At 37.0% G+C, this 25,186-nt stretch overlaps 3 protein-coding genes across 4 annotated transcripts; 1 reads left to right on the forward strand and 2 right to left on the reverse strand.

Annotated features, from left to right (window-relative positions):
• Positions 1 to 1,018: 1,018 nt before the first annotated feature.
• LOC108669986 lies at positions 1,019 to 4,170 on the forward strand. The gene is made up of 5 exons (XM_018157428.2): positions 1,019 to 1,108; positions 1,816 to 1,948; positions 2,825 to 2,977; positions 3,478 to 3,603; positions 4,064 to 4,170. Exons 1-5 carry the CDS (start codon positions 1,070 to 1,072, stop codon positions 4,168 to 4,170), a joined length of 558 nt encoding a protein of 185 aa, XP_018012917.2. The 5' UTR covers positions 1,019 to 1,069.
• Positions 4,171 to 5,518: 1,348 nt separating this feature from the next.
• On the reverse strand, positions 5,519 to 8,556 carry LOC108669983 (tetraspanin-2). The gene is made up of 6 exons (XM_047880932.1): positions 8,361 to 8,556; positions 7,823 to 8,023; positions 7,149 to 7,328; positions 6,823 to 6,833; positions 6,106 to 6,214; positions 5,519 to 5,765 (listed from the first exon to the last, which is right to left on the reverse strand). Exons 1-6 carry the CDS (start codon positions 8,457 to 8,459, stop codon positions 5,685 to 5,687), a joined length of 681 nt encoding a protein of 226 aa, XP_047736888.1. The 5' UTR covers positions 8,460 to 8,556; the 3' UTR covers positions 5,519 to 5,684.
• A 4,537-nt stretch (positions 8,557 to 13,093) lies between these two features.
• Positions 13,094 to 23,082, reverse strand: LOC108669988 (5'-3' exonuclease PLD3-like). 2 transcript variants are annotated; one of them, XM_018157429.2, is made up of 11 exons: positions 22,827 to 23,082; positions 22,366 to 22,509; positions 19,176 to 19,399; positions 18,750 to 18,850; positions 18,249 to 18,368; positions 17,872 to 17,940; positions 15,685 to 15,813; positions 14,809 to 14,948; positions 14,255 to 14,420; positions 13,789 to 13,891; positions 13,094 to 13,595 (listed from the first exon to the last, which is right to left on the reverse strand). In XM_018157429.2, the coding sequence occupies exons 1-11, from the start codon at positions 22,874 to 22,876 to the stop codon at positions 13,393 to 13,395; spliced, it is 1,449 nt and encodes a 482-aa protein (XP_018012918.1). In that variant the 5' UTR covers positions 22,877 to 23,082; the 3' UTR covers positions 13,094 to 13,392. The 2 variants fall into 2 exon arrangements, with proteins under 2 accessions (XP_018012918.1, XP_047736889.1); XM_047880933.1 differs by lacking the exons at positions 22,366 to 22,509; positions 22,827 to 23,082 and adding an exon at positions 22,230 to 22,318.
• Between the last annotated feature and the right edge of the window lie 2,104 nt (positions 23,083 to 25,186).

The following is a 25,186-nucleotide window of genomic DNA, read 5'->3' on the forward strand; positions in this document are numbered from 1 at the left end:
ACTTCAAAGGATCATAAATAATTAGCATTACGTAAAGCAAATTAGTTTTACCAACAAAGCTTCGTGCAACAAAGCAACCCGTGACCTCACGAGCCGCTGGCCTCGCATGTCGCCCAGCCTGCCTGCCTGGGCGTGGTCCTTCAGCCTGTACCTGCACGCTGGGCACTCAGTGGTGTGCAGCGTCTGCACTCAGTGGTGTGCAGCGTCTGCACTCAGTGGTGTGCAGCCTCTGCACTGCGGTGCTGCGCCGCGCTGCACTCAGTGGTTTGCAGCCTCTGCACTGCGGTGCTGCGCCGCGCTGCACTCAGTGGTGTGCAGCCTCTGCACTGCGGTGCTGCGCCGCGCTGCACTCAGTGGTGTGCAGCCTCTGCACTGCGGTGCTGCGCCGCGCTGCACTCAGTGGTTTGCAGCCTCTGCACTGCGGTGCTGCCTTGCTGCACTAAGTATAATTTTATTGTTCGACTTTTGCAGGCCTTTCCAATTTTTCTGTACAATATCATCGATCAATTTATACGCCAGCATACGTTGGTAGTTTTTCAAATTCAGAAAAATAAATTTACTAAGTCTTGAATTTATTTATTAAATAGCTAATATAGCATCTGGAACTCACAACTCCGTGCTTATGAATATTTCAGAGTAACATTTACCGAATACATGAACTTCTCCGCGACATCCGCCAGGCAGCAGAAATAATTTACAAAAATTTTGGTCCACGAAACCTCGTCTCGTTTGTTTCGTGGGTTTGGGCGTATTTATTTGAAGCTATGGGGGTGTATTTATTTGAAGCTATGGGGGTGTATTTATTTGAAGCTATGGGGGTGTATTTATTTGAAGCTATGGGGTGTATTTATTTGATGCTTTGAGAGTGTATTTATTTGATGCTTTATAGTGGCGTATTTATTTGCTGCCTTCGTGGCGTATCTGCATCTAGTTCTGTATTTGTTTACGTTGTTTGAGTGCGTGTCTGTGCCAGCGAAATTATCGCTAGGATGAAGTAATTATATTTCTTCACTACAGAATACTATTTTTTTCTCGCTTATTTCACTATTTCTGCCCTAGTTTAATCTAGATGGATTCATTCATTAACGAAACGGGAAAGCCTTGCGTCGTAAGTACCTGCATTAACTAAAATTGAATAAATTGTGTCCAGCATTCAAGTGAACATAAATAATCTCCTAAATTATCAAGTTTCATAGAAAACTCAGCCGATCATTGTTAACAGTGTGGCTTGAAGTAGAGTGCAAGTGATCTTAATATTATCAAAATATCACAGGCGTTTGCCAGCTGGCTTAACTTAATTGAAAGGAATTATGTTGAAATATTTTCAAAATATACATTTCTTTCTAGCGTCGATCTCTCCCGCACTCTGCAAATGTTTTTAAAAATTTTAAATGTTTTTAAATAATACTCAGTAAAGCAATGGCATTCTGGCTTCTGGTAAGGAATAAGCATGCAAAGATGAAAGCTACTATTAAAAAAAATATATTAAACTTACCTATCGCCGCTGTTCTGGCAAATGAAAAATTCGTCGATAAAGCTGTGAAATAATTTTTCTGAGATGATTCATGGGCTAAAATTTTTAGTATAACATTGACGATCGTGAGGGTCACAAAAGATGTAATTCTCTTTACTTTCGAACTTCGTTACAATCTTTGAATAAGTCAATGTAATTTATCAAACATTTACTTCATAATATAGGTTCAGAAATAAGGCTAATCGAATCTGAACGAAACAATCGTACGAAAAATGAAACATTAGGGATATTTTACCTAATATTTAGTTAAAGTTTGATTGATCTAGGGTTACAAACTGCAGGACGGCGGCTGTCATGGTCTGAGTGACGACCTGCAGCAATACAGCGAGCGCCCCTGGGAGGAGCAGGTTGTGTGGGGCGCCTTCAGGAGGTGGCATGTCATAGGCATCTCATCTCTGGCCTGCCTTACCTTTGGTTAGTTAATTAAATATTGTATTTTTTACTATATATTTTATTAGATTAGGTTACATCATTTTCTAAGGTTACACAATATTAAATTACTGCATACCTCATTCTAATGGGCTATAATGATGGGCTAATGGGCAGGGTTGCCCAGTGGTCAAAGTTCAGTACCAAGATTGACGCAGAGAGGCGCGGGTTCGATCCCAGCTCTGTGGCTGTGCACCAGTTTCTGGTCAGAATCGGCAAGGAGGCCGGGCGATTGAGCAAAGCAAAATTGTATCAGTGAGTTGCGAGTTCGAGACCGCAACAAGCTGTGAATGTTCTGCGATGTTAAGAATCGGCGACAGGCCTACGGCCTAATAAACGCTGAAACCGCTATTATAATGGCTTTACGCTGGTAACAGGCGTGCTTAAACAAAACGATGTTTAAAGCAGGGCAGAAAGTCAAATCTTTTCGTTCAGTTTTTCTTTAAGTAGTTAAGCATAAAAATAACTATGAAGGCTGTTAGCTTCTCTTCATAGTTATAGTTTTAGCTACATAGGAATTCAATTAAATAATCAACTCTTAATATTTTATGACTAACTTCAAGTTAAATCCAAGTGAGTATATCACATATGGACATGCATAATAAAGTACAATTGGCAGTATATTAGTTATACTGAACACTAATGCTTAATGAAGCATCTATTTTCGGCTGTACTGACATAATACGTGTTAAACAGCCTATATGAAAGATATGTGACCATATATTACTCATATCAAACATTATGAAGCATCTCTGACCGCATATTACTCATGTCAAACATCATGAAGCATCTCTGACCGCATATTACTCATGTCAAACATCATGAAGCATCTCTGGCCTCATATATTACTCACTCCACCAGTGTGCCTGCTCTGCCGAGTGCTGAACTGTCGCGTGCCGCGCACCAAGCAAGAGATCGAAGCAAACTACGCGCGACGCAAGCTCACGAATAAGTTCTGGCACGAACTGCGCGCTATACAGAACACAGAGATGGACGACATGGATCTTCTGAAAGGTGGTCATCATTGGTCACTTCCGAGTTTTCGCTATTACCGAGCTCTGTAAGAAAAAAACTTAATTTCCGCGATTTAATTAAATTTTAATTTTTTTTGGTAAATTGTTTTAGAATAGGAGAGCGAAGCATAAAGAAAGCCGAGCGGATTTTTTTCATTGTTACTTGAATATTTTAAGGTAAGTCTCCACACAATCTTAATTTTTGAATTCTTTTTTATTACAAAACTTCTGCAACCCCTTTCGAACGCTCTATTAATTTTGGAAAACTCTTTAATTAGGAAAAAACAGCTTACAATGGAAAAGGAAAATTTACTTTTAAATTACAAATAGGGAAACATTCGTCGTTAATGATTATCATTTAAAACGTTCTTATTCTAAAGAAATATTAAAAAAAATCTTAAAATAGCCCATGTTGATTTTTCTTGTCAAATTCCATTTATAAACGATCTTTAATTAATCATTGTAAATATTTATAATTGATATAAACTCTTTTTATTGCAGCTCTTGAGCGATTACGAATGGAGTTGTACAACGAAGAAACAAGCCTGGCTCAGTCCGACGCATTTTCGGCGCTGTCCTTTACGCCTTCCGGTACCACATACCGGAAAGGCTCGGAGGTCAACCTAGGTGATAATCGTTTTTTTTTTCATACATTTTTCAGTTTTACATATGTAGTTTTTCACAAAATTTTCCCATGGACACTAAAAGGTTCACCTTTACACTTGACCAATTATTTCCAAATTTTCGTTCATCGCTTACCTCCCAGTTCATTATTGCCGACATGATTATAAATAAAAATAGTATACTAATAAAACCATACATAGGCGAAAACGGAAGAAACGAAAATATTGAAATTTTTAAAAAATTTATGGAATCAGAAATTCAAATTTTCCAGAAATGATCTATTCCCACACATCTCGGTATTTATTGAAATTCAAGAATCGGCAACAGGCCATGGCCCTATCTCTTCAGTGCCGACACTTCTATTCTATTCTATTCTATTCTATTCTATTCTATTCTATTCTATTCTATTAAAATCAAGAGATATCAGGTATTTTATTCCATTAATTGTGATGTCACTGCCCAGGCGTGAGCGCCTCGGAGCTTCAGCTTCACAAGGCGCCCCCCGGCCACGGCCTCAAGGAGCGCGTCACGGCGCTCATTGCTGCAGCTCTCGTCAAGCTCAGGGGCTAAGTCTTGCTGTGACACATTTCATTTATTCAAGTCTGACCTATAGAACAAATTCGAAATAAATTATTTGTTTTTATGCACTATTAATTTCAGTCGAAGGCAATGAAATTTGGAGCTCGTTAACACCTGTGTTGAAAGAACTCCTAACTGTTGCAAAGTTTAATCTAGTCTTATCTGTGCACCGGTCGTTATTTGATGTAAGCTATTACACATTTACATTACACTAGCAGAAGTATGTATCCGATATCAAAACTGGAAATGAAGATTGTTGTTTTCTAAAAAATTCTATCTAACTTGATAATTCTCAGCATATTGCACAACAACTAACTTTTCGTTTAATAATTTAAATTGCGGCTGGCATTTTTATTTAATTTAAAACTTTTTAAATTGAAATAATAAAAGCAAGAAGCAACATATCCTCTCAACCATGTCAATAGGTTATGTTATTCCCTGTACAAGTTTCCATTTACTTATATACGTAGGATACATAGACGCACATTTCAATACATTATTTATAAAAGTCGTATAAAATCAAACTTATCTAGTACGGTACATTAAATAACAGCAAGAAGGCTTAAGCCTGCCACACAAGACTCGTAAATACCTAAAACCATATTTTTCTAATGTTCAGGTTTACCGGAAAATAGAAGAGACAATTCAGGTTTAAGATGCGCGTCGAAACTAGAAAATTTTCATGGAACCAAAAAATGAATTATTGTGGCACCTTTATGAAAAAATGAATTATTGTGGCGTTGGCTTTGATATGTTAATTTATGTCATCTTTGTTAAAAACTTACAACACAAAAATAATCTATGGTTTTTCACTGTAATAGTATAAAATTCGGAATTTATATTAAATGAATTAAATCAAAATAAATTATTGTTTAATCTCAATAATAAAGTTAGTATGTAACCCATATCATCACATCATGTCGATGAGTTATCGTAAATTGAATGACAGATTTTATTGGGAAATAATAGACCTATAATTATTGAAATAATTAACGAAGTTTACACTCTCGCTGGGTAGAATAGTTACTCTGCCACGCCCGCACCATCGCAGCTAATTCGTGGGGAGGCCAAGGCTATAGTATTATTGTACCTCGATCGTTTATAATAAGCATTAAACTACTTAACATATTCTTATAATAAGTTTCCGAAATTTTTGGTCAAAATGTGTGAATAATTTCTTCGAACGGAGAAACAAGACGACAGGTCAAAATAATTTAATGTCGCTTGCATAGTTTATACAAATAATTTTTGTTCAATAATTAGTTGACACTATTGTACAGAATCAAACTTAAACTAAAAAATTCATATTTGTTTTTTTCTTAAATCCCCTAAACAATCTATGACATTTTTTAAGAAAAATAAAAATTCGTTGAGATGAATAATTTGAATGATGATGGTCATGGTTCATGGTAAATTATTAATGGCATCCGCCCATGGTAATTTTTTTCACTAAGGCAGACTGAAATACATTAATTAAACACTCAGCACCCGCGAGCATGCCTCCATCAGCGTCGCAAGTCTCGCGTGCTCGACTTGAACTCCTGCTTCACCATCGCCAGAATCACCGCAGCGATGCACGCGAAAACCTGCACGTTCATATTCGTTGGTGTCCAGACAAGTTCTTTATGCAAAATGTCATACATTCGGAAAATATTCATGCAATTTAGCGTATTATTTATTCTCGATGAAATTTTAAATGATGATGTCTATAGCTTATAATTTGTTTGTTCAACAATCAGATCCTCTTCATACATTAAAGGAATAAAAATTCTGTTAGCGCAGGGTCGAATATGTACACAAAAAACGATTGTTGTAGTACTGTTTACAATTTCATGAAAGACTTTGCAATTTATTAGAATTTTATTATTAAAAATATTAATAATAATAATAATAATAATAATAATTGATTGCATGACAAGTACTCACTTGCTGGAAGGCGAGGATGAGGGCGACGGCGCTGATCCAGCCCGTCATGCCCTCGATGTAGAAAGTGAAGCCCCGCACGCAGCCCACGTAGCCGTAGCCTTTCTTGTACCTGCAACACGAGACAAACTTATTTCTCGCACCAAATAAATTATTATAAATTATATTTCCCTTCTGCTCAATTCCACCTAGGTTCAGGACGACTCAATGTTCCGTATATTGTTTACGCTAATTGTGGAGACGCAAGTGGCATGTACTGTTAACATTTTGTGTAACATAGGTTGATGACGATTCAGTGTTTTGTATATTGTTTACGCTAATTGTAGTAGACATGTAAAGTTAATTATTCGGGGTAAAACGAGCAGGTTCTTAATAAATGGCTCAAAAATTGATTAGTGCTTCATTCTGCTGAAGATCCGATCTGGCATTCAGAACAAAAAATACCTTATTAAATTTATCGCGGAATACATTAACTGTTGGCCTGAGAAGCAGACTGATTAGAATTTTTGATTAAGATGCTATCGTAGTGCAAAATTTCAGCTCGTTTCAATCTAAAATAAGCATTATGACCTCTATTCTGACAGGTTGTATCGTGCCTAGCTATATGATGCCTTCGAGATAAGGTATTATAGGTTCAACTTCCAAATCGGGTTATATTATATGACTTGAAGATTTACCAGCCGTGGCAACCATAAACCTTGAAATTAGAGGTTGTCAGACCATTTAATGGGCTGCATGCGGTGTTAAAATGAGTAAAATATTTTTTCTTTCTTTCATAGTTTACAATCTCCACATGGTGTACTTGCATTTGTGTTTAAAGTCACTAAAATCGGTTCGTTATCTCTGAGTAAGGGAAGATTGCAGTTCACGATAGCCTAAGAGACACTTTCGCGTTGAACCCATTTTCAAACCGTGGTATTTGTCTACGAAATTGACCGATATCCGAGTTAATAGTAAATTTATATGCTTGCAAGTTGTATGTAAAGACAGGGACGAATTCAATCTGAATCCTCCATAATTACTGCATAAATTTTAAAGGCTCTCACCCATTCTTGTATGATGCTCATAGTTCGTTTGGCCTGCTCGTCGGTATCGTAGACGCTGATGAAGTACATGAAGCGATCATAGAGGAACACTTCGATGCTCGAGTAGCTGATGCCATGCTTGAGCATGTACGTCGCGCCGGCGATCTCAAGCACGATGCACACGAACGAGCTCACGGCAAACTGGTCAATGTGAAGAATAAAGCAAAGATATTTCCTGCTGCTTCATAGCTGCATTAGATACATAATAAAAAAATATAACCCAGTACTCACTGCAGTGAGTGACAGAGAGCGCATTTTCTCGTGGACGAAAACGTCGTTGCATACATTACTACTGCAAAATGTATCAATTTGAATGTTTACAATTCCTTAATATGCAAATTTGATTGAAGACCAGAGCATGCTATTTATTAATAATCTTCTTGTTCGTTTTTTTTTTCAATGGATTGCAACGTTTCGAAAATATTTTTTCGAAGCGAATATTTTTTATTATTTTTGAAACGTCTCAATCCATTAAAATGTCATTAGAAGAAGATTATCAATTAATTAAAAAAAAGTTAATTACAACGAATAAGTAGATTATTAATAAAAAGCATGCTATGGTCTTCAATCAAACTTGCATTAAAGAAAAGCTTCTGCCGAACTTCACCAATTCTTTAATTGGGAATATATCTTACTATGAGCAGCATGGTTTTTTTCTTTTGATAGGCCCCTAGGACCCCGAAGAAAGTCTGCAGCATCGTTAGGATGCCGGCGGCCAACAGAATGTAAACGCCCGTCCAATACTCCTTCTCCATACCCAGGTCAACGATGAACCTCCTGAAGTCTGTTTCGAAGAGCATGTAGAGCGCCAGAGCAATCATCACGGATCCCAGGATCTGTAGTAGTATGAATAGAGATGTGATGTTAAGCAAATGAAGCAGCCGGCAGGGAAAACTACGCATGTTAATGCACATCAGTGGAATAGGCGAAGAGTTCTTAGTTGAACAGAAATATTCTCCGCGAAGTATTTTTCTATGCCTTTTGTGCGCCTTCCCACCTTTTCATTACATTTTTTTCCATCTCGTGCTACAATAATGAAGACTTCGAACCTGTGCGCCGTTAAGCGAATTCGCAAGAAAAGTAGAGTAGTAATGTGTGAGAGTACGGAATGCAATATATATTGATTAATTTATTGCATAATATATTGTTCTGTGAACATTATGGCAAGCTCACCGCAAAGACGATATTGAAGACGATGATGACGTAAGTGAGGAACTTGGCGTTCTCATTGTTCAGTACTGAGTACCTGTAGTCTAAGGAACGGCCAGGCATTGTTGTCTATTGTAAATACTTCCAGGCAAATAATAAACTGAAGAGTTAGGGAAGAAACGATTACGTTTTCCACACACTATGCAAAAAAATATTTTCTGTAAAAAATGATACATACCAAATCAGAAAAATTGTAGTATAGTATAGAAGCGTGGCGTTGAAAATCAGGACAAATCTGGCCTGTCGCCAATTACTGCAACGACTAATCTTTTGATCAACCTTTTGATTAGTGCACCTAGTCTAAAAAACTGCTGCATGCCTAATCTGTTCCTACAGACTTCGTTTTGTGGAACAGACTCCAACAGAAAGTCTGTTCTACATTTCGGTGACGCGAGACGAAAAAAATGTTGTCTAATGGACGAGTTGGTTTTGTTTCACATTATAATAGTACCTCTGGTATTTTGTATTAACCATGAGTATGCCTGTGTACTTTTATTAGGTGCCTCCTACGTATGCGTCGATAACACAGGGGGGCAGCTTAATGGTATTGATTTAGGTAATAAGTAATTGAATTTTTCAGGTAACTATTAAATTATAAAACCAGACAAAAATTCACGTTCCGATGGCTAGCAATGACACGAGACATGAAATAACAACTTGTCTCGTAACAACTTAGAGGAAAATAACAACTTAGAGGAAATAATTCCGGTACCCGGGAGTGGAATATGTACGTAAATCAGTTCCTCACTTGACAACTCCCTGATATTTTAGCATTAAGTACAATAAATTTTACGGCGGATAAATGCAATAAAATTGTGCTCAATAAAAATAGACACACCATAACGCAGCTCTGAGAGGATCATAAAACTCGAATCGGTGCTCTGCCTGGTGACTCAGTCTGTTATGCTTATCAGGCGTGTTATCTGGCACGGATGTTGATAACAACCTTATCGGTCGTGTTGGCCGCATCGAATCGTTCACTAACGAATCATGCACAAAATATATCCGAATGACCAACGCATTTGCATTGTTCAATCTCAATTAATCGTCTGCTAGACTAGATAATATCTGTCATTTTCAGTCGACAAGGAAAGGCTCCGTGAAGGAGGTTCAAATAGGGATGAATTGAGTGCATATATTTTGCCGAGTAAGACAGTTGGGTAAACTATCCTCCTTCAAACTTGGAACTTAAATTCTAATCACCATGGAACTTGCATTCGATGATTGCCAAGGCGAACCGAGAGCGTTGAATATGAAATTCTTATTTAAACTGGATATTCTTTACGGAAAAAGTAAAATGTTGAAACTGAAAAGCTAAAATGAATGACGCAGAAAGCTCGTCGTCTAATGTAGAGGGCAGACGCCCCATTCGTGGACACATCATGCGATGCCAACATTACCTTAATGAGTCATTAGACAGGCGTGAGAACCAAGAGAGGTATGAGAACCAAGAGAGGTATGAGAACCAAGAGAGGTATGAGAATCAAGAGAGGTATGAGAACCAAGAGAGGTATGAGAACCTTGTTTCTTATTATCTTATGAAATCATAAGAACCAAGGATATAATCTTCACTTGAACTCCGCATATACTCTTCTACATTCAACGAATACGTTCGTGTGCGTTTAGTGCAAATTCGTAGCGAAAATTAGTCTCATGAACGGAAATCATCGAAGAATTGCCATAAAGTGGCCTCTCGCTACGAATGAAATGCTTGTGTACTCATTGAATAAGAATATCGACCCCGCAGAACTTCTCCTTGTTCAAATTATCGACATAACGATAAAGTGTAATTATTATTAATATAATAATTCTTTTTTTGAATCGTCCCTTGTTGATTGTAGCAGGGAGTTTTAGATAGCTTTGCAGTCAATAACCTTCCGTCGTTACAACTTCACAACATGGAATGGCGGACCTATGGATCCTCAGCCCAGTGAACGATGGGAATGTCTTCATGAATTATTTTTCCTAATATAGTTAGGAAACATGGTAACGAACATTATTATTAATGAACCTCAAGAGCTCTCTCGGGAATTATCGCTTTAATGTTTATATTTGTTCGATGCCGCGCCCTTCAACACGCAGTGAAAATCAGCAGACGAAATATTTCTTTTCAGATAATAAAAAACTATCGAACAAACGCACAAGGAACTTCTGAAGAAGAAAAGTGTCCACGATACATCCACTCAAGGCTTACACCATATCTTCGCCATGGCGATGAGCGCAATGTTGGCTAAATTGAATTTTCTCACAACCTAAATAAACTTTTAAGTTCGAGGCTACCCAGCGGCAAACTTGTTCCTCACGGCAAACCTGGAACTGAGTGGCAGTTGGGTCAGGTTCGCATTCTGGGTACGGAGCGTATCGCACTATCGCAGCCGCTATCGTAAGAGACGACCTGATAACGGAACTGCTGACCGACTACACGACATACACAGCCCCAACATTTACTCATGCGTAGAGTAAATTTTCCGTGTTAATATCAGCCGACAATGTGAAACTCCCACGAAATTTAAAAATGCAAACTCAACAGACACCCAATGCCAGGCTGCATTTTTTTAAACGGCTAACGACATCGAAGATAATTTTATCTTGAAAGTTCCTCACAAGGTGATTCCTGTAACTTCGGAACGATACAGAATGATAGTCGTCCAGTTCCCACGCTGCTCCTAAACCAAGTTGTTTGAAATAACCTACCAAGAAAACAAGATTTCTGCGACGCGGGGGGCAGCGGAAATTTTATCAGAAGCCTCGAGTTTTGATAAGAGACGAGAGAACCTTCCACTATCTAGTGTTATGAGCTATTACTGCAGCTGTTGCACCACACGTAAAAAATTCAAGGGTGAATTCATCACGGCAAACAATCACGGGCACGAATCTTGCGCGAGAAAACGATGGATATTTTACGGGAGAAGCAGCATCATATTAAGGCATGACGTGCCAGCAGCAGCGTGACACGCACCAGTCGTGCGTGACGCTCTTCATAATACGCAAGATCAACAAGGTTTCAAGGCCATACAAAACAAACGCCAGAATGAGATCTGAAGCGAGTCAAGCGACCGTTTATTAGTATAAAAATTACATGAATACAAAAATAATTCAACTATAAGTAATTTGCATATTTACTGCCATATTATACATACAATGAGCCACAGTCCTGCTGACCAACTATTAATATCAAATGTGCCACATACAAGACTACGTCTGTAAATATTTTCACTTGAATTATTTTAGTTCGATTTTCGTCTACGATGTTAGGGTTAGAACATTTCCCATTTCCGCCTACTTCAATATAAATATATTGAATTCTCTTCTTATGTCAATGTAAATTACGTAAGTTTACTAATTTTTCTACTGTAGGGTAATATTTCACAATGCTTAAATCAAACCTGGTTTTTATTGAAATACAAATCGTAAAATAAAAGAGATTCAGACATCTCGAGTTTATGAGACGAGTTCACTAGTATGGAGACTCTTCACCTTCAATCCGTACAAAGAAAACTAGCAAGCTGCCACAAAGAAATACTACTCGCGACGCAAGAGATTGACGGACAAGAGCAAATCGCTTCAGTACCTCGCACTATCTGCTCTACCTCGAACCTTCAGTACCTCGCACTATCTGCTCTACCTCGAATCTGAACGTAAATCTATCTCTCAGTCCAGGTTTTCGGCGTAAATACGAGCAGCTTTGTTATATATTGATGATTATGAGCAGGTGACGGACAGCTCGTAATATTACACGGGCTTTTCTTTACGATGCTTGGTATTACACAAAATGAGGAAATTCAAAAACATTTAACCCTCTACGCCTGACATGAGTAACCGGGGCAATATTGTAACAAAAGCATACCGAAAAAGGATGCGTTGCTAGTGAGTGCAAATTGACTTGCACTGATGGTTGCCGCCACGTACGACAACTTTAAAATGTTCTCTGTTGCGTACAAACGTCCTCAGGTTGCTACACTCAATAGTTTACGTATAATTTACCGCCACGTACGACAACTTTAAAATGTTCTCTGTTGCGTACAAACGTCCTCAGGTTGCTACACTCAATAGCTTTCGAATAATGCAAGTCGAAAGTTAATGTTACCGGAAAGTGACATACGGCGGTAGAGGGTTAACATGAAATATGTAGAAACATACATAGAGCCATGACACGGCGTACATCCTAAGTAAAAAAATTACATTGTTCGGATACGTAAATTAAAGGAAAATTATGCGAATAAAAGAAAGCTACATGACTAAAGTTGATTGAATTATTGTTTAATAAAGCATAACAGGATGGACCAGCCAAAAATGAGGCAATTAAGCTCCGTCAAGGAACCGCAAAATATGGCGCTAGCAAAACAAAAGCTAATGATCGCTGCATCCATGACTGTCCTAACGCAGTAAATCCGTACACAAGGAACAATTTTCTTCTTAACTACGATGATATGACAAACTTTGCCACGTTCATTAGAAGTATGCATCATCACTCAGTACATATACTCATCTTAATGTTACATACATACATATCCTTATCTTATCTATTTTTTTACAACAGCAGCAATATTTGAGCAATGCCGGTTATATCCAGTGAGAGTGCATGCTGTCTTTAACACAGGCGCTAGACATGCGGGAGAGATAAGAACAAACGTCAACGTCCATTTGTAAACTTTGCGTTTAGCACAAAATGAAATATTTAGAAATGGAATAGCAATTGGAACGCTTCGAATTATCATGAAAATAGCATCAAAAAATAAAGTTAAAAAGTGGCATGAAAATTGTGTGTAAATATTGAGCGCTCAAGGGGGATGTACTCGACACGGTCATGTGCAAGAACTGAATATCTGGCGTAATCACAAGAGATCGCTATCAGCTCACACAACAGACCAACACTTTGGCGGAAACTGATTACTTTAAATATCAGCATCTAATGAAGAGCGTCTGTCATCCACTACGCTACACTGAGTCATGTTAGATTAATAAACTAGTCGTAATCCACTACTACATCCAAATGCTAGTCGCTAACTAGCTCCTTATTAGGTTCAGTAGGAAGGATATCCTGCACGGGCTTGGCGTACTCAGAGTTCCAGTCCCTGTTGAAGACAGCGTGCAGCTGCGTCCTGAGTGTGTCGCCGGCGCTGGTGCTCACTGTGTCGTTCACTGTGAGGCCCACGCCAGCCGTGTTAGTGAAGTAGTCTGCGCTCCAGTTCGATGTTCCTGCCACCAAACACATTATAGCATCAACAGTGAACCAACCATTGCATTAGAGCGGCTAAAATGTTCAATTTACAGCAAGAAAATTTAGAATTAAAAGTTAGCAAGCTAACTTCAAAGTTTCAAAGGGAAAATATCACACCAGTGTAGACCACTCGGTCCGTGACCATACATATATTTGTTGTAGTACACTCACCAATGTAGGCGACACGGTCCGTGACCATGTACTTGTTGTGGTTGACACGAGCGAAAGGGATCTCCCTTTGTTCTGGCGTGTAAGCTGGCACCACGAACAGCTTCTGTAAGTGAGAGAGCATTATCGCTTTATGACACGACGACACAACACTGATAAAAATAAACACCAAATCAAACGATGAAAGGTGATAAAAACCTGGAACGGGAGTTAGGCAAACATACAATAACAGATTTTAGAAACTGTTTGCTACCCGCATGAAACTCAGTAGGGCGGAAAGGCAGAGAATTTCCTGATTATTACACATCTTAACTTAAATTTTTGGGTGCTAATTGGCAGAAAAATAAGATACGATACCAATGCAACAAAACAAATAAGAACAAGTAAGTTTTTTATTTTACCGTAAGAATGACAGCGCCTTCATATTTTAATAGGAAGAATTGATGTGATGCGTATGTTTAGCACTCACAACTTGTACGTCAATTTGAGGATAGGACGACGTGATGGCGGAGAGCGACAACAGCCAGTGAGCCAAGTCGTCCCTTGAGTGCTGCCACAGCGACGCCAACACGCGCACGCGCACACGTCGCTCCAGTGCAGCTTTGCGCAGCGCATTGTCGATCACAGGCCAAAATCTGTGTCCGTTACACGTAAAAACAGGATTAAGCACACGTAAAACAACATAATATTTAGAAATGGGATGCAGGTATGGAACAAAGTCATCAGATATAACTTACTAAAAATAGTTCGATTTGGAAATTGCGGACAAAATCTAGAAGTTAAACTCCGGAGTGAAGACATAGCGTGTCCCGACACACGAGAGGGACAAGATATTCGGGCTGGAGCGACGTAATTGATCTAAGTGTTGTACACACATGCTCAACAGGGCTGCCATCTGACGAGCGAGACGAAGGCACTTACTGGACGTGTCTGACGTACAGACGAAGGCACTCACTGGACGTGTCTGACGTACAGACGAAGGCACTCACTGGACGTGTCTGACGTACAGACGAAGGCACTCACTGGACGTGTCTGCTGTAGAGGGTGCGGGGTAAGTAGTCCATGACGGCGACGTCGACGAAGCGTCGAGCGTCGTCAATGGCGGCGACGATGGCGTCCACGTCGTTCTCTCGGCCCAGGGACGTGAACGCAGGAGGAGAGCTCTGCACAAATATGTACAAATAATACATTAGAACGCATAAATAATGCCCCCAAATGATGGAGCTATTTATTATAAGCACTAGAAAAATATTCAAGTTGTTTAGAAGCTTGTATATGGCATAGAATTTGAATATAAAAAATAATGAAATAACATAAAATGAGCTGATATATTGATAGGTAAAGCAAAGCCCGAACTGATATAGAATATTTCATGAAAAATTAGCAGCAATCATTATCGAGAAAGGCTACTTGATTAAGAAACTTTTGGTCAATACAAATAAATCTAGAATTTATCATTATTAAGCTTGTTTGGTGGGCAAAAAAACGAATATAACATGTCAAAGTAAACAACAGAATTAAGAGCACAGTTTCCGAGAAGGTAAAGAGTTTCCTTCGTCCTAATTCAAACAGCCAAATCCTATATGAAGAAATGAATAAAATTAAACATTTCAATTCAAACGGACAATCGTTACATGACGTACTGAATCTAACAAAAGAATAAATCGTTCCAGTCGGAACTAAAAAGGTGAGTTTATTTTCCAAAGAAGAACCAAGATTGCGTGAACCTTTCAAGTTGAAATAAAAAATTTAAGAGACCCACGCTTTAAAAAAAGAACTAGAGAAAACGTCAACTTCTCAGAAGAGAACGGGAAAAGGCAAGAAAGGACATTCAATACAAGAAAGGAAAGGAGAAAGGACATTCGTAATAGGGTTGAAGGGAAAAAACAAGAGCACAACCGAGATGAAGGCCGTGGCCGCGCTGCCGTTGAGGGAGATGGTGAGAGGGCTATGACGGTTGATGTCCGTACTGAAGTTGGCTGGCCAGACGGCAGGAATGCTGCGACGCGCCCCTACGTAGCGGTATTGCTGCACACAAATCCAGGACTTGCTGATTAAAATATGTCCAATATTATTTCTATAACTCATGGCATAACAGCCAACATATCGGAATCACTGAACACAAATTTGAGTTATAAATCAATCTAAAGCAAAAGTAAATGAGTTATAAATAACTATAAAGTGAACATCACAATAAGTAGAAAATTAATTCCATGAATGAAAGTTATCATCACAGATGCTGAGTTAGCCTTCAGNGGGTAGCATAAACATTTAGAAGACTTTAAAAACATAGAAAATATGACAAAATTAAGTCACACATTTGATTAGAATTTTAATATTGAGTTCTGTATTGATGATGGTGCTTTGTTCATAACGTTTGAAATTAAAATATGGTAAATTTGTAAGGAATTTTCTTTGGTTTTATATTATTGCTTAATTTGCATAATCAAATTCTATATAAAAATTTACCAAGCTGCATAATAAAATTGAGTGGCAAGTGTTTCAGAAGTTTAACCCTACAGCCTACGGCAGTCGAGTGCAAAGCCAACCAGATTGTCGAATATTTGGTCAGTTTCGTTACGGTCCAGTTTCGTAGGCGTAGATAGTAGATTACATATTGTTAACGGGGGGGTTGGAAACAATATTTTATGGCACAACCTTCCTGTAGACATGTTTTTTTATTCACATTTTACTCATTTTTATAATTATTGAGATGGCAGAGTGAGCATTAATTTAACTTTGTGTGAGTTAATACGTTTTTTCATCCTTATTTTACTGTTTTACAGAATGGTATACAAATTTTTTGGAATTATTGTAAATGGCAGCCAAATGCCAGTAAATGAGCAATGAACTGGGTAAATCTGCTCCAATATAACGGCAATAATCACATGTCCATGTTCCTCAAAAATCTCAATTTACTAATTATTCATCAATTATTATTATTCAATTTGCTTCACAATCCTTGTGATTAACTATGTAACTCTTTGCTTTACAATTTTTCAGTAAAAATCAGAAAACCCCAACTTTAATTCTTCATTAAATCAAGTACCTAGTTGCAATAGACAAGTACCGTACAACTTGATGACGAGTTCATCGCACCGGCGTGTAGGGATAGGCAAACGGCTACAATATGTAATGAACAGCACAACTGCAGGGTTGACGGAACATTACATATTGTTACCGGGGGGTTGGAAACAATACTTTATGGCATCATCTTCCTGTAGACATGTTCTTCATTCACATTTTACTCATTTTTATAATTATTGAGATGGTAGATAGAGCATTAATTTTAGCTTTCTGAGAGTTAATACGTTTTATTATTATTATTATTTTACTGTTTCACAGAATAAAATTTTTTTGGAATTATTGTGAAGGGAAGCCAAATGCCAGTAAATGAGCAATGAACTATAGGTAAATCTGCTCCAATATAACGGCAATCATCACCTGTCCATGTTCCTCAAAAATCTCAATTAACTAATTATTCATAAATTATTATTATTCAATTTTGCTTCACAATCCTTGTGATTACCTATGTAATTTTGTTTTAAAAATTTTCAGGAAAAATCAGAAAATCCTAACTTCAATTCTCCATTAAATCAAGTACCTAGTTTCAATAGACAAGTACAGTACAACTTGATGACGAGTTCATCGCACCGGCGTGTAGGGATAGGCAAACGGCTACAATATGTAATGAAGAGCACAACTGCAGGGTTGACGGAACAAGATGAGAAAAGGGTTCATTCCAATTTGAGTGGTGTGAGTGAGCGTGATGCGTTAAATCTCGAGCTGGACGGCAATATTCAATGTTTTGAGTTTCAAATATGGTTTCAGTAACATATTTATTGATTATATCAACTAACGCAAGAAAATTGATGATCAGAAATGAATTGCATCATTATTTTCGCGGCGCATCACTTTGATATTAATCGAAGTAGATCAAAATCATCTGCAACATAAATTTAATGATTGCTATCTTCAGAATATTTCAGTACAGAGCACTTAAGATTAAAGGAGCAGTTATGATTAAAGAAAACCTGAAAAATTAATCGACATCTGACAAAAATAACATACTGATGGCAGACGAACCTCAAAGATTTTTCTCATGTCGCGAGCCAAACAAGAGCAATTCCACAGCACCACACCGAGCTCCTTCACCTAAATAATAAAAAACAAAACAAAAAAAAACCTCTAACACATCTGAATTGAGAATTCCTTCAATTTTATGAAGAAAAGACTGTACAATTAGTAGGTAGTACTAGTGGAAGTTTATCTGGAACAAATCTACCATGAATGCATCAAATATCCATAGGGCCTAAAAGATCTAACTTCTCAAAAGCAATATAGCAATTAAATAAAAAAGCACCTTTGATCAGAGCTTACCTAATTTATTATCCTTTCAGCCATCATAAGTCATTTGAAGTGAAAGTAATTTAAAGTTTAACAAGAATATAATTATCAAGGACCTGTGTGAGAGACCTGAAGTCCATGTTAGCACTGCCGAGGTAGAACTTGTCATCATCAATGATCCACATCTTGGTGTGCAGAACACCGCCCACCAAGTGCTGCATGTCAACGTTCAGTACCTTGAAAACATATTACAATTACTTGCAACGTCAGGAATATCATTTAACAAAAAACAGTTTCATGACATTTAGAACTTAGCCACTGAGTGAAAACCAAGTTAGAGCACAACGCACGATAGCAAACTTAGGTCAGATTTCTTTTTCTGCATTTGTTACCATAGCACAAATCTCTATTTGGTGATCAGAGCTTCTCACCCTGTCCGCCTAAAATGCAAGTAATTACGGAATGAACCTAAATATTAAACAATATGTTGAGAATAGCTCTAGAATATAGTTAAAACATAAAGAAATTGGAATATTCAAACAAATATAAAAAACTTGTAGTAATAATTTCTTGAGAAAATAAGCTACATGCAGCAATTTTCTACTCATCAAGCTAACCTCAGCAGCTCCTGCTTTCCTGAGCTCTTCACTGTTATTCTGAGGCGAGTTTGGCGTAGGGGCATTCTGGGCGATGCGCATGGTAATGTTATCTTTGAGCCCTGTCATGAAAATTAATAGACATGAGACAACAACTAGGCTGGGTACAGACCACTTAAATATCTCATTGAAATTCTACTGATTTAGCTTTGATAGATAAACCCAACTTTTTTGCTATTCATAATTAAATGAAGTAAACTTCAGCATTCGAATTGTAGCTCACAATAAAAGTCTAGCTGAAGAAGAGAAGCAAGCTTGGCAGGGACGACAGAGCAGGGATTCATTTTGAAGTTTGCCAACAATTTAAATTTAAAGCATAACAATTTCCCTAGTAAATGTTCAGCAGGCAAGCAGATGAAATGAATTTTGAATTGCAAAGAAACTAACCAACACTCATCATTCTCCCAAGCAAATCTTGACCAGGTACCGCAGAAGGGAACATGGAACCAGGTTTGACATCTTCAGAAGTGAGAGACCAATAGAACACTGCCATATCAACGCGACTCTCAGCCCCATTCAAAAGCGAGAGCCATGCTTCAGTAGTGCTCATGTGTGAAGGACTTCCTTGGGCAAATGTTAGGTTTTGCGGCACACTCTCAACCAGTTGATAGCTGAAAAAATTAAAAGTGAAATTTAAAGTAAATTAAATTAATTTAAAGTAAATTTAGAGTAAAAATTGAAACTTTACTTACATCAATCCTAGGCCGAATTATCAATGAAAAATATTGCATCGAACACCTTGTTGATGACTTTAATAAAGTAAGTTGAGGTTCTCGAATCCTATTTGATGCACCTGAATCTGAAGTGAGAGAACAACATTTCATTTGGAGCAATCAAGTTCTATACAACTGAACAAGCAAGATATTTTAAGTCAACTTGTGAATAACTCAGGAGTTTAAAGTATTAAAAAATATTTTAAATCAAGAGGCCAAGTTGAACATATGATACATGGTAGTTTCAAGTAAAAAAAAGGGGTTTCAAATTGCTAACACACATTGAATAGAAGTAATTTATTGCCATACATGAATTGACAGTAAGAGTATGAGTAATTTCAGAAATGTTTATAGATGCCCAGTTCAACTTGTTGTAGTTTAATAACAGATGGAATCTTAAATTATATCTATAATAGCTTGAAGATTAAAAATGCACCAAAAATTTTTCATGGCTCCTGACTGACATTAAAAACAATGGAGACTTCCAAAACTTCTACACTTCCACGTACAGATGAACATCTCAGTTGGATCCAAAAACAAAGTAAAAATCTGTTTGCAATAGGGTAAGAAATGAATCATTTCATCAGAATTATTATCCTCATTAAAATGAATTACACTTAACCCCAGAAGTTGACCAAGTTAAATTCTGTCAACTGGAAGTAGACACAGAATTTCGGAAACATGAGACTTGGAAGTTAAGAAATGAATCATTTCATCAGAATTATTATCCTCATTAAAATGAATTACACTTAACCCCAGAAGTTGACCGAGTTAAATTCTGTCAACTGGAAGTAGACACAGAATTTTGGAAACATGAGACTTGGAAGTTTAAAGAAATTTGCAAGTCAATGTCAGGCATAAAAAATTTACAGACAAGCAGCACTCAGTGTTGCTCTTTGGCCAGTAGTTGGCCTTAGTCTGCTGCAATGTGCAATTGTAGGAATTGCAGATGAGCTTCTTCTGATGTGGTGTTCTTTTTTGGCACTTGGTGTTATTATAAATGTTTTCTTTGTTTTTAAGCAATACAGCAATCCATTGATTAGCACGGTTTTGAATACCGCGGTTTTGATTAACGTGGAAAAAAAATTTGCGACCTACCCTTAATCTACGCGGTGCCAGTTTTGATTAGCGCGACTTTTTTTTACAACGCATCATTTTCCCGCCTCTAGCCAGAGGTGTTACGTTCATAACAAAAGTGTTACTTTTTGCTTATTAGATCTTATGTTGTTACTTTTGTTACGACTTTTGGAAAAATTTGCCAAATGTGGTTACTTTATGAATTTCAGCCAATAATTCTTTAAATAAGATCCCATTCTGTAGGCACTCGTGCTGACTACAGAGTCGGTTTAACCGCGCCTTGTCTCGTTCATAACTCGAATGGTCGAGTTCGGCAACGTTCGCCGGTAAGTGCGCCATGCCGGTGGTCTAGTTACTCATTAGCCTTCAACTGGTCAAGATCGCTGCCATATCTACTGCTCACTTTTATCAAACTAATTTTCCTTGATAAATTACCGTCATAATTATGGACAAAAAGGGAACGCTTAAACGTAAAAATATCACTTTGGAGACTAAGCTTGAATGATGAATTGAACTAAGCAAAATATGATGAATTTTAGTGGAAAAAAATATTATGTAACTTTGCTATTTTTTAGGATTCATTATAATTATTCCCATATATTCCCAAGTTTGATTGGCGCGGTTTTGTTCAACACGGTAAAACTCGGGGATTTATTAACCGCGTTAATCAAGGGATTGCTGTATATAGGATGAGAGATGATTTCAAAGAAAGTAAAAATTCCAAAACACTAATTGGCTGTCGGTTATTTCTACTAAGAAAATTTAATTTAAGAACTGGTCAGCCATTTCAGAAAGCAATGCTCCTTTTGGGATGGATTAAAGTTGAATTTCAGAGTAACACTAGAAATTTCCTTGTAAGGAAACTAAAAATTCTGCAAAAAAAAAAAAAAAAAAAACTGTATATAGGATGAGAGATGATTTCAAAGAAAGTAAAAATTCCAAAACACTAATTGGCTGTCGGTTATTTCTACTAAGAAAATTTAATTTAAGAACTGGTCAGCCATTTCAGAAAGCAATGCTCCTTTTGGGATGGATTAAAGTTGAATTTCAGAGTAACACTAGAAATTTCCTTGTAAGGAAACTAAAAATTCTGCAAAAAAAAATTCTTGACACTACAAAAAACTACAAAGATGGCCTTGAAAGATATATACATACAGTATGGAGAAGTTTTTTGGGGCAGTCTTAACAATTCAAATAACATTACATAGGTAATACTTTTTTGCTTTCACCCAATATCAGGCATTGAATTAGGAGCAGATAAACAGCTCATTAATATTTCATTTGATTGTTTTGTAAACTCAAAACACCAGGCATTACATCTGAAAAATTAATCCTAATTTATTTAGGTTAGCGTAGTATTTAGCAAATAACCAGACACATCTGCTCTAAAATTGTATTATTGATATTCAGTGGATAAGTGAACTTGTATCTCAAAATTAAAAAGCCATCAATATTTCACATCAAATTTGTCCCTTAATTAAAAACCACTCATCTAAATGCACACACTTCTGAAACACAATCTGAAGTCAAGTCTAGACTGGGAACATATAAGTGAAAATATCCTAAGCAAGCACAGGCCACTGAGTCAATGCCTGGTAAGTTACCTATATGGGGAGCAATCACTTGCAATACAGAACCCCAAACAACTCACTAGCATGATGAAAAACACTGCACTTCTTTTCTTGCACAATTGAACGACAAGATCAAATGTCTACTCACTAGCATGAAGAAGAACACTGCACTTCTTCCCTTGCACAATTGAAATACAAGATCAAATGTCTACTCACTAGCATGATGAAGAACACTGCACTTCTTTTCTTGCACAATTGAAGGACAAGATCAAGAACAAGATGAGTAGAGTTGTGATGGCCGATATGGAAACCACAAAGTTGGACACATTCAGGAATTTATTGCAGCTTGATGACATGGTTCTGAAATAGATAGGTACTTCCATGAGAAATGTTCAATTACTTCCACTGAAAAAAAAAAAAATTCATGCTGGAAAGACTTAACTTTCAATACAGTTACCATAAAATATAGAAAAAACTTGAACCCAGGGAATTATTTGCAAGATAAATTATTTAGGAAAAAATTATAGCAATATTGTTAATCTAACTGCATTTTTCAAGCAAAAACACAAGATGAGAGAATAGCCATTAATCTAGTGAAGCTTCAGTTATACAGACATCTGTGATATCACTATGATAAAGACAAATACAGAAATGGCAGTATGGGATGGCACACTTACTTCTTTTCGAATTTGGCATGTAGAGATGTTTTGGACAATTCATCAACCATTTTTGTGGTGAGATGGCTTTGGTTGATTTTAATAAATAAGGTTCTGTTTTATACACTTCTTATCCTAAATTTGAGAGGGAATACATTAAAAAGGAACTGATAGTACTAATACTATTTTTTGATTATTGAAGGTCTGATGTAGATCAGTAGATGAAGCATCTGAATTTCAATTCATCCCATAGGTCATCATATAGGTGTAATTCCACTGCAAATAAATATCATATCATGGTGCAATTCTATAGTAGTTAAAATAAAAGACCATAATATTTTGAGATTTCAGAGCCATCAACAGATTTTTCCACAGCACACTATCACCACCCTTCACAAGACACAAGTGCTTACTAAGTCAATATAAGACAGCATCTGACAACAACAACAACAACAACAGCTTATCCAACAAGAAATTTGATTTTTGTTTTCAAAATAAAAGTAGGTATTGAAGTCAGGTTCTGAGTCATTAGATGCCCTCCAAAAATTGAAAATTCATGTTTCCTCATAGATTTAAATGCCCTTAGCATTGAAAAACTACAAAGTACCGTCATGCGGGGTAAAAAGGGACGGTTTTGAGCGGTTATTGTTAATAACTTCTTACCAGGAAACATTTCATAAACAGGTTTGGGCTCATTTTAAAGGTGTTTGCAAGGGCTATTGTATGGCATCTCCAAAAAAATTCCATATGCTATTTGTAAGGCGCTAGATGCAATATAAAAGGCTCCTGAATTAATCTGGAAATGGGGTAAAAAGGGACACTTGAAATAAAACTCAATTTTAAACATTTGAAGCATGCAGAGTGTACTCGTCTATTACTAACAGTACTCTGAAGNCCAATGAATGACACTCAGCTGTGTAACAGAGCGGTCTGACAGTCCTGACCACTCGTGCTTAGCCATGCTGGTTAGTGAATGTTCACCCTTGTATATATATGTTTTGTCTGCATTTTAATTTACTTGTGTTTTCTGTAAATAATGCATTGGTTCTTGATTTATTATGATTCTTTTATTCATTGCATTCAATACTACTGCATTTTCTCATGATCCCTACTTTATTTTCTCATGATCCCTTAGTCTGTTATTGCATTCTTTAACTGTGCTCACCTTGCAAACCCTTTTGGTTCTTTGGTTACTTAACTTGTTTCGATTCCATTAAATTATAACTATATCCCTTGCTTGCTTTGTTAAGGTTAACTGATAAGTCCCTTGCCCTTACTTTACCCTGCAATGCTTGATTACTAATTAATCATTTCAATCACAGCTTCTCAAGTTAAACATCCTTTGGTATTTTATTAATTTCATTTATTTTTACAGCTGGCTTGGTAATGTCAAGTTCACATTAACCCAGCCTGTGCTCTTCCCTTATTAGTGATTTTTGGATTTTATTTTTGCCTACCCAGACCTTAATTTGTTCATCTGATATTGTTCCTAATAAAATTTAAAACCTTAAAGCTTTCAAACCTTAAATTTAGACAAGAATTAGGGCTTCCACAAATATTTATTCATTCTTGTTGTCGTGGCCCTTCCTGTTATAAGAGGGGATAAATTGCAACTTGCGGTGCGCTGAGACTCACACAATAACAATGCCAGGTGCACAATTCTATATATAGCATTCTATGCAGGGTTGGCGATTTTTTCAATTTTTTTAAAAAAATAAAAAAATCAAAAATCAATGATTTTTTTTTATTTTTTCATGATTTTTTTTATTTATTTGATTTTTTCAGCTTTTTTGTCTTTTTTAGGTGCAGGGTTGGCAATGATTAAATCAAAATGATTAAATCACGTGATTAAATCACTTGATTTTTTTATAAAAAAAATCAATTTTTTTTTATTTTTTTTTTATTTTTTTCATATATTTAAATATATTGAGTGGCAGTCTTTAATTTATATTGAGGTATTGTTATTCATGGTTTAGTATAAATGTAAAGCAAGAAAATTTAGAATTAAAAGTTAGCAAGCTAACTTCAAAGTTTCAAAGGGAAAATATCACACCAGTGTAGACCACTCGGTCCGTGACCATATACCTACTTGTTGTAGTACACTCACCAATGTAGGCAACACGGTCCGTGACCATATATTAGTTGTAGTACACTCACCAATGTAGGCGACACGGTCCGTGACCATATACTTGTTGTAGTACACTCACCAATGTAGGCGACACGGTCCGTGACCATATATTTGTTGTGGTACACTCACCAATGTAGGCGACACGGTCCGTGACCATATACTTGTTGTGGTTGACACGAGCGAAAGGGATCTCCCTTTGTTCTGGCGTGTAAGCTGGCACCACGAACAGCTTCTGTAAGTGAGAGAGCATTAT

The sequence above is a fragment of the Hyalella azteca genome, unplaced genomic scaffold (genome assembly GCF_000764305.2).
Source record: "Hyalella azteca isolate HAZT.00-mixed unplaced genomic scaffold, Hazt_2.0.2 contig6630, whole genome shotgun sequence".
In the NCBI taxonomy this organism is placed as follows: Eukaryota; Metazoa; Arthropoda; class Malacostraca; order Amphipoda; family Hyalellidae; genus Hyalella; species Hyalella azteca.

What these genes read in the sequence shown, in the direction of transcription:
- LOC108669986 (XM_018157428.2), top strand. Translation starts at nt 1,070, where the DNA reads ATGGATTCATTCATTAACGAAACGGGAAAGCCTTGCGTC. An exon ending in CGACATGGATCTTCTGAAAG is followed by an intron (nt 2,978 to 3,477) that starts GTGGTCATCATT and finishes TTTTTATTGCAG; the next exon opens with CTCTTGAGCGATTACGAATG. An exon ending in AGGCTCGGAGGTCAACCTAG is followed by an intron (nt 3,604 to 4,063) that starts GTGATAATCGTT and finishes GTCACTGCCCAG; the next exon opens with GCGTGAGCGCCTCGGAGCTT.
- LOC108669983 (XM_047880932.1), bottom strand. Translation starts at nt 8,459, where the DNA reads ATGCCTGGCCGTTCCTTAGACTACAGGTACTCAGTACTGAACAATGAG. An exon ending in TCTTCAATATCGTCTTTGCG is followed by an intron (nt 8,024 to 8,360) that starts GTGAGCTTGCCA and finishes ATACTACTACAG; the next exon opens with ATCCTGGGATCCGTGATGAT. An exon ending in AAAAAACCATGCTGCTCATA is followed by an intron (nt 7,329 to 7,822) that starts GTAAGATATATT and finishes CACATTGACCAG; the next exon opens with TTTGCCGTGAGCTCGTTCGT.
- LOC108669988 (XM_018157429.2), bottom strand. Translation starts at nt 22,876, where the DNA reads ATGGTTGATGAATTGTCCAAAACATCTCTACATGCCAAATTCGAAAAG. An exon ending in ACTTCAGGTCTCTCACACAG is followed by an intron (nt 17,941 to 18,248) that starts GTCCTTGATAAT and finishes TTTATTATTTAG; the next exon opens with GTGAAGGAGCTCGGTGTGGT. An exon ending in CGGCCACGGCCTTCATCTCG is followed by an intron (nt 14,949 to 15,684) that starts GTTGTGCTCTTG and finishes ATATTTGTGCAG; the next exon opens with AGCTCTCCTCCTGCGTTCAC.